Source organism: Kogia breviceps, chromosome 7 (assembly GCF_026419965.1).
Source record: "Kogia breviceps isolate mKogBre1 chromosome 7, mKogBre1 haplotype 1, whole genome shotgun sequence".
In the NCBI taxonomy this organism is placed as follows: domain Eukaryota; kingdom Metazoa; phylum Chordata; class Mammalia; order Artiodactyla; family Physeteridae; genus Kogia; species Kogia breviceps.
The window spans coordinates 18,068,884-18,082,489 of NC_081316.1; the positions used below are offsets into that span (position 1 = coordinate 18,068,884).

Sequence of the window (13,606 nt, forward strand, 5' to 3'; positions counted from 1 at the left end):
GGGCTTGAGGACTTGCTCGGTTATGTAGGATAAGCTGTGTCAGCCCTAGGCTCCTGCCATCTTCTAGGGCAACGTCTGTCTTCCAGCTTCTATCACTTCTAGGGCAACATTTGAATTCCCTTCTCTCTCAGATCTTTGAAGTACTTTAATCTTCTGACCCCGTCATGCCAAAGTATATGAACAAGAGATTCATATACTGCTTATGTTTTTATGCTGGGAGTTTATCCTGAGTAAAATTTGGTGTTTTAATTATATCCAAAGGCCGCATTGTTTTGACTAAGCCCCCAAACTGTAAAAATTGGTAAGGGTTTAGAGAGAGTAAATTTAGACATAAGCAATGTTTCTGTACTGACTTTGGAAAATTGAGTTTGTTTCATTCTCTGCCTGCCTCTCCAAGGGTGAGGATTTTTTTTTTTTTAAGGTTGAGGTAGTTTATGAGATAGTTTATGGAGGTTGTGTAGAGTAATTCAAACATGCATGTATGAATTGCCTGGAGATCCAGCAGGTCAAGGTGGAACGTCTGAGGGTTTGCATTTCTAACCATCCCCAGGTCATATAAGTGCTGGGGGTCCACATTGGGACCATGTGTAGCAAGGAGCAAGAGTCTGTAGCTTCCACTTTTCACTGGAGGTTATCAGTTATCAAGTTACCAGTTATCAAGTCATACGTATGATTCTCCTAGCAACCTAATCAGCCAAGATGAAGAAAACTCTTATTTGCTTTTTCTTTTAACGACAGTTAATAAAACTGAAATTTTATTGTGGAAGAAGGTAACAACTCAAAAACTTTTTTTTCACTGCAGCATCAAGAGTATAGTTTACTTAGAATACATCTTGCTTGGCAAGAACGTTCTTATATACTTGTTACTTTTTTTAAAGTTATGATTCTGTATTCTCATGTAGTGATTTACTAGTATTCGTGAAATATTTGAGGGGCTGCTGTGTGCTGGACACTGTGGATATTGCTCTTAACAAGATTGGCAAAAATCCCTGCCTCGGTGGAGTTGGATAAACAGATGGAGGGTAAACTAGGGGGAGGGAGTCGGGGAGTGTTTTGGACAGTTGTGCAATTTAAAATTAGGTGGTCTAGGAAAACACCATGGAGAACATTTGTGTAGAGGCTGGAGGGAAGTGGGGGAGGAAGAGCGAGTGCAGAGGCCGGCACAGCGCCCACGTGGCTGTATCAGAGCGGGCCAGGGAGAGAATGGGAGGAGAGATTCAGAGGTTCTGTGGGCCAGATCTCATGCAGCTTCACGGCAGGCTCCTGGGGTTGTGATCTTAGTGAGATGAAACCGTTAGGTTCGGAGCTAAATAAAAAGTGACATGATTTGATGTCAGTGATTTAAAATCCTGTGATGATTGAAAAGATCATTGTGGCTGCTGGATTGAGAATAGACTATAGTGGGACAAAAGGTCGAGGCGGGGACACTGGTTAGACGCCTAATACAGTGTTAATCCAGACGAGGGAGGAGCCTTCCACTAAGGAGGTGATAATAGACTTGATGAGAAGTGATGGGATTTTAGGTTCCATTTTGACAGCAGAGTGGACAGATGTGGGTACAGAAGAAACAAGATGACTAAGATTTCAGCTGGAAGAAGAGGAGTGAAAGAGGCATTTACTGAACTGACGATGCCTCAAAAGGGGTGTGTTTTGGAAGCTTAGATCAGGGGCTAAGATGAACAAGTTTTCCCCTGTAGGTAAATTAAATGATCTTTTAGCTCATTTTATTTATTTTTTTATTTTTTTATTTTTTTGCGGTACGCGGGCGTCTCACCGTTGTGGCCTCTCCTGCTGCGGAGCACAGGCCCCAGATGCGCAGGCTCAGCGGCCATGGCTCACGGGCCCAGCCGCTCCGCGGCATGTGGGATCCTCCCGGACCGGGGCATGAACCCATGTCCCCTGCATCGGCAGGCGGACTCTCAACCACTGCGCCACCAGGGAAGCCCTAGCTCATTTTATTAATAACGATTTCAGACTGGGTATGGGTGTAGGTAGAATCAGAGTCCCCACATCTTTTAAAAACATAATTGAGAAGGTATGCAGGCATTGTGTTATTATTAATAATAACTGTAAAACAGTAGTTTCTCTTTGGAGGAAAAAATTAATTGCTTTGAGGATACAAGTTAAGGAGAATATATAAGGGGGTCACAGTGTCTGGCACATAGTAGTTGTTCAACAAAAGCTAGTTGCTTATTTTAATTAATGACCTGATAAAATCTTATTTTGTAGCAAAAAGGATGAATGAAGACACATTATATCCTTTTTGAACTTAAACAACAAGACATACTAGGAGTAGTCAGCTGCTTTTTTTCTCTCTAGTCCACCAAGCTTGCTCTTTGAATTGTCTTGTTTTGCACCCCTACAACACACATGGGCTTAGTATGATTCTTGTACTGGCCAGCCAAGTTGCCCGAAGCTCCTAAATCCACTGCAGTGGAACAGCTTGACCTGCTCTTGACTGCAGTTGCCCTGCAAGGTGCCAGCTGCCGTGACCAAGCAGTATTCCACCACCTCCTTTCTGCATCTGGCTGGGCTCTCCTGGAACACCCTCACCCCCATATCTTTCCCACCAGCTTGCTCAAGCCACGGTTGACTCAAGCAGGTTCCCTTCATTGATTACAAATTCTGCCTTTGATTTCATCAGGCCAGATTCAAAATTAGTGTGAATGCTTTCTCTATACTTTAGGGAGGATGGAGAGGGAATTAATTGGAAACACTGGGTTATTCACTTGGACTCAGTATCTTCACCAAAGATAGCCAGACAAAGGGAAAAGAGATTAATTTTATTCAGGCAGTGATTTATTCAGAATTTCATAAGCCATACCACATGCAAACTCAGTTGGATTCTACTTCGGGCTTCTTGAATCAGTGTTGGACCATCACAAAGCAAACCAGGCTGGTGTCTATAACTCTAGGCTTCTAGGCACAGCTTCAAGGGCTGGCAGGTAACGGCTGCTTGTGTCTCCCCCAAGGACAGTGCTCTCTGCCCAGAACACTTCTACAAAAAGTACGGGACGAATAACTCAGAAAATACAGTGTAAGTTACCCTTAGAAGTATAGTGCTTGTTCTTAGAATTTTACAGACTGTTCATATTTATTACTTGCTGTAGAGCAATTACTGTCATTAGTGTGTTGCTTAGCCATTTGTATATCTTCATTTCTAATTGTTAATACATTTATGAATTAATAAAAATCACTTACCATGAATTGGTGAGCAGTTCGTGTTTATGCTTTTGCTTATTAATGTGAGTTGGTTTTAAGTTGTGAGGGCAGGGGGTTACGTTTTAAGCGGCAGAAGACTTGGGGTCTTGTGATGAGCAGGGGACTACTGACGTAAGTCATATTTAGCATTTATGAACAATACTTTTCTTAGAATGGGCAAGAAATGCAAGAATTTAAAGTGAAATGGTTATATTTAAACCTGACCTTTCTAGTGGCTCATTAGTGATCCCTGGGAATTGCAACTTTACCCTTCAGGCTTGGCATATTTAATTATTTTTATATTTTATCTGAGCCATTAATTTCTTCCTTCCCTCTGTAAACATCTAATTGGAGATAATTACCAGAATCACTTAAATGGAGTACCTCATCTCTCACTGCTTTCTGGTGCTGTTAATCACGAGTGAAGTAACCACAGGCAGGCAGCAGAAGGGTCGGTAGCCAAGCCGTCCGGTTGCGTGAGGTGTGCCCTCGAATTATTGGGTGGATTTCACAACTTAGCTGTTACTTATTTTTGTTCCTGCTATTGTTAACATATTGAGAGAAAAACTAAATGTGATTTTTCCGTAAAAATGCTGATACGAATGTCCAAAACTTTTCTCTGTTAAATAGTTTTTTACATTTCTATGCATATAGGTTACAACCTGCCATATTCATTCATCCAGTGATGATGAAATTGACTTTAAAGAAACGGGTTTCTCACAGGATTCTTCTTTGCAGCAAGTGAGTCATGCCTAAAGTTTTGCTTTTTGTTTTATTTTAAATGCTTAGTTTAGTTGCCATTTGTGAATCAGCGTTGGAGTGAGACATGCATTAGGTTGTAATGTGGGGTTAACCTGTTAGCTAGGCAAAGACATTTAAAAGAGGAAGTGTTGGGTACATGAGAGGAAGGTTTATGTTGATTGTAATTCCAGGGAATGTTTCTTCAGATCTGAAAATAATGATGAGTCGGGTAAATTTTCAGGAGATTTGAATGAACTGAACAGTTCAGTAAGCACCTCAGCCATGCTCATTATGCAGACCTGCACAGTAGACAGTTCCTGCAGTAGAGGTCTGTGGATAAGAATAAGAAGACTTGTTTAACATCAGTAAAGTAACTTTCACAATATCCCTGAACCCCAAATGGCTTACGTGTTTCCAATATCTTCAAATTGTGTAGTGACATCTAAGTTAAGTTGTAGTTGAAGTAATTCATTGCCACCCTGTCCTCCTGTTCCCAAATTCATCACTTTTATCAGCTGCTGGTGATCTTTGTGTGGGAGAGAGCAGGATATAGAAATAAATGTGCTGATTTATCATCCATTGGTGGTTCTTGGGGAGGTGAGGAATGATTTCACTGTCTCCACTGGGTATCAGGTTTGGGAGCTAAATAGAGAAGCCCCTTTGAAAGTTACCAGCTCTTCATATGAAGAAGTTGCCTTTAGTCAGGAACGGGTCTAGGCCTGTCAGTTGATTTGGTGTGGCAATGGAATTAACGTAGTCATCTTCCCACCTGGCACTGAATGTTGCTTAGCTTCTTTTTTCTCCATCTTTAAGCCCCTTTTACCAAGGCCAGGATGAAGCTTCTGATGCTTATGCTGGCCTTGCCTTTCGGTGTCCAAGTAGCCTGACACACTCCGGTGTAGGTTGAGCTAAGCACTTTCTTGGTTTGGTACTAAGGCGATTTAACGTTTATGTTCTCAGGCTAGGCCGGAGGTAGCATTTTGGTGGCTGGCAGGCTTCTCTTGATTCTTGACACTGCCCTTCGGAAGCCAGCCTCCCGAGGAGAGGGCCGGGGAGCTGTCGAGCCGCAGGGCCTCATTGCCACCTCTCACCTTGGCTTGCTGTCTGGCAGCAGTGACCACTCCATAGGCCCAGCTGGCTCACTGTGAGCCCTCATGCCTTTGAGCAATCCTTGCCCGACCCTGGAGCACCTGGACAGTATTGAATTATTAGTCCCCTCGTCCTCGTCTGAACCCCAGTGCTACACATTGCTCCACCCCTACAAAGAAGCTTGATGGTGTACAATGTACATTTTCAAGGTGATTTTGATCTGGCGAATAGCTTTAAGAAAAAGAATGCCCTTAAACATGTATTTGTAAATAAGCTAATAAACTTGGAACTTCCGGGCAACTGATTTAATCGGGTACTGGTGACATTTTGGTACCAGGAAAGTGGATTCCGTTAACATCTCTTGAAATCTGGTTACAGGGTCATAGTTTTTCTGGGGAGAATTTTCTGACATTTTTTTGCTTTGACTGCTGATGTGCATATAAAGCAAGCCCAGTCACCAAACTGCCTTACTTAACACCAGGCTGCTGTTCCTGTGGGTTTTATCCACTTTATGTAGCCCTCTAAAAGTAGGAAGAATAATTATTCTTTTCTGATTGACAGCCTTCCAGTAAACTCTTCTTTGCATGTTTAAACTATACACCAGTCATGGATCAGTTTGAAAATAAACATACTCCAAAGCATTTTTTTCTGAATTTAAGAATACAAATCTAGGTTAATGTAAGAATTTCATGCTGGTCTCCTTTATAATCAAATCAGTTTATATATATATCAATTTGAGGTTCTCATTCACATTTAAAGCTAGGTCTGTTGGTAACGCTCGAGTACAGAGAGCTTAGGGCAGCTCACTTAACAGACCTGGGGGGCCATACTTGGCTTGGGGCGTGCTCACAGCTTTGGTGCCCCTTCTGGTTTCCTCACCTCCAGAGCTTGACTCTCCCTCCTCCTAAGGCTGCCTCACAGGGTAAAGCGTGAGGAGGTCTTCCTCGTGTGGTGTCTGAAGAACTAGGGCTGGCTGCCAAGGATGGACACCACTTCCGCTGCCCCCGTCCCCAACAGGCTTGTGCATAGGCCGTCAGGTCGTTGGACAGGGACTTTCTGTTGCCCAGGTGGGTCCACCCAAGAGATTTACTTAAGAAAACGGTAGGCTCCCTTCTCAGTGACTTGAACCAGTCCCTGGCTTTGGCCAGGATGACAGTTCTGAGACGTTTGGGGGTTTTTCTTCCCTTTTTTGCATAATTAAAAGTTTTTAATAATTGCACAACTGTATGGTGCTTTCCAGATTTGGATTTCTCAGACTCCAAAACACTTCTATAAAGCTTTAAATAGAATACACTAGCAGTCTTCACTTATGTGGGTTTAGTAAGCCTCGATGGCTTTATTAGTCAAAATCAGATTTGAAACCTAAGTTCTTTGCTGGTTTTATCTTCCTAGACGCTACAGTAGACTCAGAACTAATGAGGACTACGGTTTGTTGGTTTTCTTTTTCCTCTGCGTTACTACGTGGAGGCTGTGTCTGTCAGCTCCTATATCTCTCCCTCCATAGATGAAGAGAGACAGTGCAGATATGTGTGTGCATGTTTATGTGTGTCTGTGGGTGTGTCTATATGTTTGTACACGTATGCATTCACACATGTATTTATAATACACTTAGTATTTGCATTCTGTTATGAAGCATTTAAAGTATTATGAAGCATTTAAAGGAACACTTTTGGGAATATTTCTTCCCTTTTACACCCAAAAGATTTACAGTGTGATCTCTAGAAGTACAAAACATTTAAAGAAAAAGAAAAAAAAAAAGAAAACAGTTGAAAAGGACCTTTTCCTCTTGTGCAACCAAATTTCTAACCTGTCAATAAACTCAGAGCCTGGCTTAATACTGCTTGCCCGGAAGGACTTCGTGATTCTTTGCCACACCTTTGAAGCTACCAACCATGCGTCATACCTCATAAAAGATAAAGCAATTCAGACGAGTTGGTTTCTTTCTACTCATAATATTTTATATTCGTATGTCCAAAACTCAGCCCAGCCTCCCAGCACTTGTCCCTGCCGTTCTGCTTTCACCCAGACTCCCGCAGCTTTGGTGTGCCTTACCAAATGCACCCCCGGGGGGCTGGCCCCAAGTGCTCGTGTGCTCATGTAGTACTGTCTCTTTGGGCAAGAAGGGGAGCAGCGGGAAAGTGTGAGAGTGAGCAGAGGGGTGGTGAGTATCGAGTTAGAGAAAAGTGAGGTTTGAGGTTCTCGGTAAACTAGATGCAGCATTTTTTAGACCTAAGGAAAAGATGCCTTCCAAAGCCAAATATAAGGTTTATTTTTAAATTATCCACTATTTGGATTATCCATGCCATAATTCCCTGCCACCAGAATGAATAATCAGGAATTAACGGCAGAGGCATTTCTGCAGTGTTTGTCTGCAGGGTAGAGTCCGTGGGCTCTGCTCAGATGGAGAACCGAGGAGAGCTTGGCCTTCCCAGTAGTGGCCTCAGGAGCGACGCTTTTAGTTCAGCTACCAGCTGCTACTTGTGCCCCCGCGAGGTCCGTACACAGCTCTGTCCGTGGGCAGCACGCACGTTATTTGTCTCCGTATTTATTGCTCGGGGCAGAGTGAGGAGTGGCACTTGCATATCTTCATCTGTTCTTTTCTCCTGGTTGAGAACATGGAACACGTTTGCTGACCTCGCTTGTTCCCCTGGGCCTGCTTGTGGTTTGAAATTAGAATAGCAACATTTTTGTGGAGTCCGTTTTAACATTCCCCCTTTCTCGCCTGAGAGAACCCAAGTGAGCCTGGTGCTCTCTAGAAACGGTGCAGTAAACAAGAGCCGACTCCTGCGTGGGTCTTTCAGGGTTGTAGGCGTCTCAGAGTGATTCTGGATCAGTGTTATAACTTTCTGTCCTCTCTCTAAGGTAGGTAGGATAGTAGTTACTTTTCTACTCTTTCTAGCCTCTGAGCCTTAAATCTTTTTTTTTAAGAAAATGAAGTGTCCCTGAACATTGTGTTGTAGGATTGTGATTGTGATTATTAGTCATTTTTCCTCTGGTGCCATGTTGCTGTAGTGGACTGTGGGTGGGAGATGCAAAGAGGGAGGGTGGGTGGTTACCATTGGTTGGATCTTAAGATAAGGTTGGTTGTGTTCAGAGGTGACTGATACACCTTATAATTTCAGACTGTCACATGTCACTTGATCACGCTTTTGAACTAGACCCAAACCTCTCTCTAAAGATAATTCGGAATAGAGGTCAGTGGTCCCTTAACATTTCTTACATGACATGTGCATTAGAATAATTTATGGACCAAATTCCAAACATTTCCTTTATGGGGTAAATCATGTCTGAAATTATTTGATTTTTTTTTTTTTTTAGAAAAACACACCAACTTTTTAGGCCCTATGGCTATATAAATAAGATGATTTCTGGAAAACAAATGAGCAAATAGTATGTAGAATGTCATTAGAATCATTATATCACTGTCACTGGTCCTGGGGTTGCCAGGCCTTTTCTGATTATCAGATGCAACAAATGACGTCCAATTTTATTGACCAGTTTGGCTTCAACGATGAGAAGTTTGCAGATCAAGATGACATTGGCAAGTGAGTATATCTCCTGTTTGCATAACTGTCTCCTACACTCCTGCTCTTTGTGAGACATTTTGGTTCTCCTGGATTCTTGGAACCCTTTTGCATTCGTGAGTTGGGAGGAACCTGCCCTCCAAGTGTTCCTTTAGTTCCAGCCCATCAGCCTGAAGCACCCAGGCAACATGTAGGAATAGAGTGTCATTCCCACAGAGCAGGCTTGCCCTTGGGCTTGACATCTTTCACAGAGGTTTATTTGTATTAGGTGTAGGAACTCAAGTCATTGTTCTCCTCTTTGAGGTTTTAGTGCGAGATCACATCATCTGAAGTAGTTAATCCCTAAGTCAGTTACCTAGTTACCTGGCTTGCGCAGGTGTGGTTCTTTTACAGCACACAGTGAATGGGGTATCATATTATGGCTGAGCAGCTCTACCCCATGTGTATTCTCTGCTCTAGGTGACTAACCAGAAGGCAGAGTTGGGGTTTTCCCCCCAAGAGCCAGGCCGTAAGTTCATTCATTCTGCAGTCAGGGAAAGAGGAGCACAGAAATAGGAATGATTGGTAATGTGCAGAATTAATGAATAGAAGATGTGTGGGCCATCCACACACATGAAAACAAATGTTCTAGCATCTGACCTTGGGAAATGAGAGGTATTTATACATGAAGTATTTACAAGAGAGGTGTTACAGCTCACCAGTCTGAGTTCTCTCTCACGGGGGCTCCCTGATGATGGTCGCCAGCACCCAGCATCTCTCAGGGTTCCCCACTAGCAGTAGGTGCTCAGTAGTTGGTTGAACTACAGCCAGTGGAGGCTGTTGTTTGTCATAAGTTGCAGTTTATGGCAGGTGAGAAGCTAAAAGACTTTTTCCATCACACTCTAATTGTGCCAAACAGCGTGCTGTGTTGGCACAGGGGCCTGGAGGCTCCACTGTAAGTAGAGCAGTAGTTGAAGGCTGTCAGCTGCCCTAAGAATCGGCTCATTTAAATCCAGAAAGAGCAAGGACTCGATGTTTGTGTCTGTACCCCAGGAGTGCTCACACCAGAACCCGCAGGTTCCCCCATGTGGCATCTCAGCATTTGCCTGTCTGGACTCATTTATTAAGAGTTACTAGTTAGGAATCCATAGTGTCTTTAGAATTTGTATGGAGTATTTGGAATAATGTTCGATGAGAACAGATCTTTTAAGGATTATAAAATAGTCCCACCTACTCAAAAATTATTTAATAGGCTCTGAATTCTTTTACTCCCTACTTTCTTCCTAACTATGCCCTATTATAGCGTAAGATTTCAGGGTTATCTGTGTGTTTTATGTATGAATTTGACTATACCTGGAGAAAGTTCAGGGTCTGACAGCTTCTGTGACCTTTTTCGTGCTTTGACCTATTTCTTCTTTGCAAATAACCTTTTTGGGGTTATGAAGTATGGCCTATGGAACCATGGTTTCTACCATGGATGTTAAAAATCTTTTATAGGAAGTCTTTGAGGGTGTGTTTATTATGTCTCAAAAGGCTTCCATTCCAGCCTTCCCATCCTGTGTAAAGTCCTTATACCAAGGGAGGAGGTATCATTTAATGCAAGCAGAGTTTGTTTGTTGTTACTTAACAGAGATTTTAATGATAGTGTAAATATTTTAAATTTGGAGAATTTCACAAATTCTGTTTCTGAGTCTATCGGTAATTAACTGTTCTTGCACTTATATTTTGTTTACAGTGTTTCTTTTGATCGGGTATCAGACATCAACTTTACTCTCAATACAAATGAAAGTGTAAGTATTAAGGCCTGCCTGTCGTGAGCAACAAGGCATACGTGAGATGGACAGGTGGGAATGGAGTTCTCTCAGACCCTGGCTACAAGAGCTGTGTGCGCTGGGACCCCTGCGCCCTAGGAAACTTTGTCTTAGATTGCTGTGACTTCAGCCACTCACATGACCTGCCTGGCCCCTGTGGGCATGTGAATTTGCAGCCCTGGTTTAAGATGTGACAGGGCTAATAAAACCAGTGTAGATGTTGAGCTTCAAAGACTGCCGTTGGACTCCAGCCTGCTGCCTCTTACCTCTGCTGAGTGTCGCCAGGAGCGAAACCCGGGCCGGATCCGGGGCCAGCCTCTCGTCGCCGGGTGGTCCTGAAACGCCGAGTCGGCCACGTCAGCGCGTTGACACGGGATTCGTGCCACTGGAGTGGGCACAGTGTTGATTTTTATGTCACTTAACATGAGAGACCAGTGGTTTATCTGCTGTTGTGATTAGTTAGAAACTAACTTATTGGACCATGACACTCATCACTGCTTAGCTGGCCCGGTAGAAGAAGAGCTTTTTGTGTTAGGGTAGGTCTGGGGCTGCATCTTAGGTAGGTGGGGCCAGGGAGGCTCTTAGATTTAAAATGGTGCTTTCACCAGATGAAAGCGAGTATATGTAGACAGTCTCAGTTTCTTGTATGCTAGTTTTGAAGCCAGTCTTTTGGGGGAACTTTTTGTTGTTCCTTACACAGAAGCTGACATTAGATGCTTACATTTTATCTTGGTGTATGTGACAGACACAGGTTTTTTTTAAGGATATAGAGGAAGATGATTTACATTGGTAACTTTTGCGGAAAATAACTTGATTTTAAAATTGATTTTCTCTCTCTCATTTTTATTTAGGGAAATATTGCCTTGTTTGAAGCATGTTGTAAGGAAAGAATACAGCAGTTTGATGATGGTGGCTCTGATGAGGAAGATATCTGGGAGGAAAAACACATTGCATTTACACCAGAATCCCAAAGACGATCAAGGTGAAAAAAAGTTCGTTATAGTAGTAATAGTATCCAATGCGTAAAGCAAATGATTATTAGGAGACGTACATTGTAACCTCTCCAAACATGTATGTTTGACCTAGAGATCAGTGCTTTTGTCACGATCAGAAATGCCCTTGTAAATTGATGTGAGTTGGTGCCGCCGCACTTGTCTGCAGTGTGAACAAATCAAGGTAATCTACTTGAAAATGCTCGAAGTGTTTAGACATAGTTCATGAAACGTTGTGACACAGCCTCTTCTTGTTGGGAAACGATGCTGAGGGATGTAGTCATATCGTGCTTTGAGTAAATGTTCCCTTACCAGTAATAAGAGCAGCAGCTGAGTTATGTGTTGTTTCTTAAAAAAGACTGAAAGTTTCCTTGGGGAAGGGAAAAGTTGTTTCTAAAAGTAAATTTAACTTGGGGAGACAGAGTCATGTCATTTGATACCCACTGGGATCAACCCAGTCTCCCCTCTCCCCCTCATTTTTAAAATTCACTGTATCCAAAAACAGCAGTTACAATGCAGAGCTTGTCAGACTGGATAAAAAAATAAGGCCTGATTTATGCTGCAGATGGGAAATAATTTAAATTATTTTAAAACTTAAATTTAAAAAAAATTTAAACAGGTTAAAATTAAAGGTAGAGGGATCTATATTAATATTAAAGTATATTTCAAAGGAAAAGGATAAAGGAAAGGTCATAAAGGGGTTATTAGAAGGACATTATGCCAATTGTAAATGTCTACATACCTAATAACAGGGCTTCAAAATAGAGCAAAAACTGATAGAACTGTGAAGAGAAGTAGGCAGATTCCACAATTATAATCAGATATTTCAATACTCTTCTCCCAGTAATTGATAAAACAATAGGCCATAAAAATACAGAACACTTAAATAATACTATCAACCATCTTCACCTACTGGGCATTTATAAAGTACTGCACCCAACTCCACAGCAAAATGTGTATTCTTTTCAAGTATACATGAAATATTTACCAAGAGAGATCATATTTGGGCCATAAAGCAAGTCTCAGTAAAAAGGCTTCAAGTCATACAAAATACACTGTCTGACCCCAATGGAATTAAATTAGAAATCAGTAACAGATCTCTAGAAAATGTCCAAATATGTGGAAACAAATAACACATGAGTTAAAGAAAAAAATCACAGTGGGGGGACTTCCCTGGTGGTCCAGTGGTAAAGAATCTGCTTTACAATGCAGGGGACATGGGTTCAGTCCCTGGTCAGGAAACTAAGATCCCACATGCCGTGGGGCAACTAAGCCTGCGCACCACAACTACTGAGCTCGTGCACCTCAGCTAGAGAGCCTGCCTGCCGCAAACTACAGAGCCCATGTGCTCTGGAACCCCACACACCACAACTACAGAGCCCACGTGCCTTAGAGCCTGCACACCACAACTAGAGAGACGCCCACGTGCTGCAGCAAAGAGCCTGCGTACCTCGACGAATATCCCGTGTGCTGCAGCTAAGACCCAGTGCGGCCAAAAATAAATTAAATCATCCATCCATCCGTCCATCTTAACCGGAAAAAAAAAGCATTTTAAAAATCACAGCGGAATTTGCACAGTACTTTGAATTGAAAGAAAACAAAAACACAGTATAGCAGGATTTGGACCTTGGAACTGCAACAGTACTTGAAGGATTGTTTTTAGCACTAACTGCTTACATTAAAAAAGAAGAAACATCTCAAATCAGTGACCTCAAATTCCACCTTAAGAAATGACTAGAAATACAAAACAGAAAAACAGTAGGGAAAATCATTGTAATCAAAGAGTTGTTCTCTGAGCAGATTAATAAAACTGAGATACTTCTAGACAGAATGGTCAAGGAAAAAAGAGAAGATACACATTATTAATATCAGGAACAAGAAAGATGACATCACTACAGATTCTACAGATACTAAAAGGATAATAAGGAATATTAGGAGCAACTCTATGCCAGTAAATCTGACAACTTAGATGATCTTTGAAAGACACAAACTACCAAATCTCGAGCAAAAACCGATAACCCGAGTTGTCCTATATCAAAGAAGTTGAATTTTTAGTATAAAACTTCCCACATACACACAGAAAAACTCAAGGTCCAGATGGTTTCTCTTTGGTGAATTCTACCAAACATTTCAGGAAGAAATTACACCAGTTTGTACAAAAGCTTCCAGAAAATTGAAAAGGAGGGAATAGTACCCATCTCATGCTATGAAGCCACATCATTGTAACTTGATACCAAAAGCTGGCATTGCATTACATGATATGAAAAGA

General features: G+C 42.1%; 1 protein-coding gene across 49 annotated transcripts in view; it reads left to right on the plus strand.

The window, feature by feature from the left end:
* Positions 1-13,606, plus strand: part of PPP6R3 (protein phosphatase 6 regulatory subunit 3) — a 126,535-nt gene that overhangs the window by 91,827 nt on the left and 21,102 nt on the right. For 19 of the 49 annotated variants that reach the window (XM_059069313.2, XM_067037739.1, XM_067037753.1 and 16 more), the window contains 4 exons: positions 3,856-3,942; positions 8,479-8,576; positions 10,270-10,324; positions 11,197-11,327. In XM_059069313.2, the coding sequence (XP_058925296.1) occupies positions 3,856-3,942; positions 8,479-8,576; positions 10,270-10,324; positions 11,197-11,327 (371 nt within the window). The remainder of the gene's footprint in view (positions 1-3,855; positions 3,943-8,478; positions 8,577-10,269; positions 10,325-11,196; positions 11,328-13,606) is intronic. The other 30 variants (XM_067037768.1, XM_067037767.1, XM_067037771.1 and 27 more) reach the window with 5 other exon arrangements.